The 4,181-nt window shown below is 38.7% G+C and overlaps 1 protein-coding gene across 1 annotated transcript; it reads right to left on the reverse strand.

The window, feature by feature from the left end:
* Window positions 1-346: 346 nt before the first annotated feature.
* LOC107828114 (uncharacterized) lies at window positions 347-3,587 on the reverse strand. The gene is made up of 2 exons (XM_016655371.2): window positions 3,228-3,587; window positions 347-953 (listed from the first exon to the last, which is right to left on the reverse strand). Exons 1-2 carry the CDS (start codon window positions 3,460-3,462, stop codon window positions 640-642), a joined length of 549 nt encoding a protein of 182 aa, XP_016510857.1. The 5' UTR covers window positions 3,463-3,587; the 3' UTR covers window positions 347-639.
* Window positions 3,588-4,181: the final 594 nt, after the last annotated feature.

The raw sequence follows: 4,181 nt of genomic DNA on the forward strand, positions 1-4,181 counted from the left end.
TTTTTTTTTAACTTCTTTCAAGTTTAAACACCCTAGATGAAATTTCTGGCTTCGCCACTGCGTACACTAAACAAGGTGACAAACATGCAAAGTTAAATGCCTAGCATGTGTTGTGCAAAAACAAATGCCTGCCTTCCGTTAAAATAAAGCTTGGATGATGCCATTTTAAAGCCTTTACAGACACAATCAGTCAATTTCTATGCATGAGAAACTGTTAGAAGAATAGGAAACAAAATTGAAGAAGAAAAACTTTGTTGTGTCAAACACACTGTCCTTAAGAGATATGCCCCTATTGTCTTCGGGGGTTTACAAGCAATTCCTTTCAGGATTAAACGAAGTCTTTGTATACTGCAAATTAACTTCCCCTACTTCAGGAGATTACTTATATTTATAGAATTTTAGAGATGACTTTTCTGAAAAGCCACTCTCTTTCACAAATAGATATGACTGTTCAGTTTTGAGACCCCCCAAATATTACAAACTAACTCAACAGAAACATTCAACTACCAACATAATGTTAATGGGGAAACATAATGCCACCGAACTATACAGGAGCATTTCAGGTTTACTAGATTAATTTTGCCACATCAAAGGCAAGGAGGGAAAATAGAAACAGGAAGATTCTCATAAGATACCATTTTACAAGAATTTCTCTATGCAGGTGGTTAGTGTAGATTTAGGAACTGCACCAATGACTGCATCTTTCTTCTCTCCATTCTTGAAAATCATCACAGTTGGGATGCTTCGAATCCCCAATTCGGTTGCTGTGGAAGGGCTTTCGTCCGTGTTTAGCTTGAAGAATTTAAGCTTGCCAGCATATTCCTTTGCCAGTTCATCAATGACCGGGTGGATCATTCGGCATGGACCACACCACGGAGCCCAAAATTCAACCAGTACAGGTATATCAGACTCTACAACAAGTGACTTCCATGTTTTATCATTAACAGCACCCACTGCAATTTTGAAGAACCATGTTAAACCAACAAAAGATCCTGATGATGGGGATGGTGCAAAAGCAATGCTCTCTAGACAAGACGCATATTGCGCCAGGCTAATTACACAGAAACAGAAACCAGAGAAACAAATTTGTAATTTACTAGACAAAGAAGCTGATGTATCATATTTGTTTACGCTACTTATATTATGTCAATAAGGCCAAAGATCAAATCGGAAAACATAGAATCCCATATTCCTAACTATGTACGATTCGTGTAATCGGTGCAACATCTACATCTTGCACAGAAAGAGCTTAAGGGTGAAGAATGAAGTTCAACAAGGTGAAAGGAAGCACTGATGTACCAAACAATGTTTATTCTCAAAGATATAAAGAAGCTTTACGAGTAACTCATAGGTGTCCACAACATTGTTCAAGTTGGTGGTACTTCTACAATATAGCAAAGAATGCCTCATCATGAGCAATCAATATGCTCGTAATAGCTAGGGATGGCAAGCGGTTCGATGCGGTTACGGGGCAAACCCGCATAAACTCGCGAAAATTTTAACCCGCCCCGCCCCGCATAGCATTTTCACCCGCGTTCACCCGCCCCCACACACACCCGCGCCCACCCGCCCTGCCCCGCACAACATAAGTGTTTTTTTTTTTTCATTTTGTTTGCTTATTTCGTTTTTCTATTTTAGCTGAAATTTTCAATTTAATCAACCAAAAATTGAAAGTTCTTTTGTTGCTTATGTACTGAATTCTTCAATTTAAACAAAAAATATTTGTTGCTCATTGTGAAAAACGCAAATGACCCCTAATGTATTAATTTAGTATTCATTGTAAAATAGTATTTACAATAATATATTTTTTCGAGATCTTAAATCCCATTCCTCTATTGAGATTCACCCGAAAAAACCATCACACAAATGCCGCCATGAACTTTAGTCAAGAAAAAAAAAATTGATTAGGAAGAATTAGAAGAAATCTTACTTAAACCCGCATTAACCCACATAACCCGCAACCTGCCCCGTCCTGCATTAATTTTTATGAAAAGGTATTTCAACCTGCCCCGCCCGCTCTCGCATAGCTTTAAACCCACACTGCCCCGCATAGCCTTAAACCCACACCGCCCCACACCCGCACCTCCCCGTTTGCCATCCCTAATAATAGCAAACAATATTCATTGAATTTTAGCAGGTAAGTGGAAGTAGCAATTTTTACGGAAATACACCACAGAGACTCCAGTGATGCCTTTTAACATTCAATTGGCTCATCTTGACACCTCTACTAGTTCCCTTTTATAGTGTTGTTAAAGACCACTAGCAAAATAGTATTTCCATCAGATAGGGAAAGAACGAAAAAGAAAAGTAAGAAGCTGAAAGAAGAGCTACGGAAGATTGAGGGAAGGAGTAGTAAGATGCTGAAAGAAGAGCTATGGAAGATTGAGGGAAGGAGCTTATCGCAGGAACCGTGGCAGGGCAGGGTTGCTCAAGGATCGTTTGGATGGTGTCTGGAATATCAACAAAAGGGAAAAAACAAGAACAACCCCACCTGCGGCAGGTGTCTGGTGGTTGTAAAAGTGTTATTCTAGTTTCTAGGATTTTTAAAGGACATCTAACACAAGTACTAGTTGACACTTTACTGATGGTTTTCCCGCACAAATTCCTGTTTTATTCAGAAAACACAAATTAGTGTACCTTAGAACTTGTCCAAAGTACTTCTAACCTTAGAACTCTGCGGCTATGTCTTTGCTTTCACTGGGAAACTATTAAAACAGACTGATGACTGATGAAAGGCACAAAAGTCAAACACAAATGAGTGTACCTAACAACTTGGCCGTTTGTTTATTAGCAATGTGATGCCATTGAATTTCCAACGATAACGAAACTCTAAATCCAAAGAAACAGAAAGAGAAGTCTGCTTAATAGCCATATTCACTACTTCAAATCAATTAAGTAACGCTCCTTGTGCAACCCTGCCCCTTACAAATTGAAAGTGGTTATTCAGGTGTCCATTTCCACCGCCAAGTAAAATCTGTCTTAGAATATGAAATATAATTCATGTTACTCGTAAAACATGAGAGCTCATATCAAATAAGCTAAACTGGTAACCGTCTACCAACTTAATTACTATGGAATTGAATGTTGTGAAACAGTTCATTCAGCAAAATCAAGCTTAAAGGAGCCCGAAAAATCTCAACAGCTACACTATAACATGAAGAGGAGTAAAAAATATACGTAAAATAGAGAAGAGTACAAGATATTTATTTTTATTTTTTTAAAATTACCTTCAAGGGCAGTATTCTGCGCTTCGCAGACGATTGGACCTCCTCGGGGAATGAATTTTGAGCATGAGGTATTGGAGACGGATGAGCGAGTTAGCTGGATCTTAAGGCCTCTGAATTGAGAGAATCTAACGGAGGAACGAGGGCTTGAGAAGGAAAAACCGGCTACCGGAGCCAGCGATGACGACGGCAGAGCCGAGGCGCGTGGGACTTTAATGGTTTCCAGCAAACCAGCCATTGGAAGAGAGAGTGCGCGCGCGTGGATAATGGGAGGAGAGAGAGAGGGAGCGGATATTTACAGAGAGATAGTGAGGTCTGTGGCTGAGCGAGTGTTGGTTTTTGAGTTGGATGTTAGAAGTAAGACATACGATTGTGTGTTGATGAACGGATGAGGAGTTTAGCGTTTCGTCATCCACGTGCCTCTCACGTGATCCTCTTGGACATTTTATGATTGAGAAATGAAATTTTATAGCCGCTTTAAATATATATATATATGCAAAATTTATATATTTTGCGGCTATGAGACGTAAATAGTTTCGGTTGCAGGCTAAAAGTAATTTTTGGCATTCTGTTAGAGATTTTTTGTTCCTATACAATATTTGAAAATTATTTATCAAAATTGTCCTAATATAAGGTCTGCGTACATACTACCCTCCCCAGACCCCACTGGTGGGATTATACTGGGATGTTGTTGTTGTTGTTGTCCTAATTTTATATATTACCCGTCCTAAACAAGGATTGATTACAATTTATATATAATCTATTATTAGTGTCTTAAATTAGGGGATTCAGTTACACCCTTTTCTTTTTTTCTCTCTTCTCCTCTTTCCCTATTCTTTGCCGCCTTTCTCCATATATAAATCATTATTAGTGTTTTAAATTAAGGGATTCAGTTACGTCCATTTTCTCTGTTCTCTCATCTCCTCTTTACTATAATGCCTTAACTGTAGTATAGCA

Source organism: Nicotiana tabacum, chromosome 10 (assembly GCF_000715075.1).
Source record: "Nicotiana tabacum cultivar K326 chromosome 10, ASM71507v2, whole genome shotgun sequence".
In the NCBI taxonomy this organism is placed as follows: Eukaryota; Viridiplantae; Streptophyta; class Magnoliopsida; order Solanales; family Solanaceae; genus Nicotiana; species Nicotiana tabacum.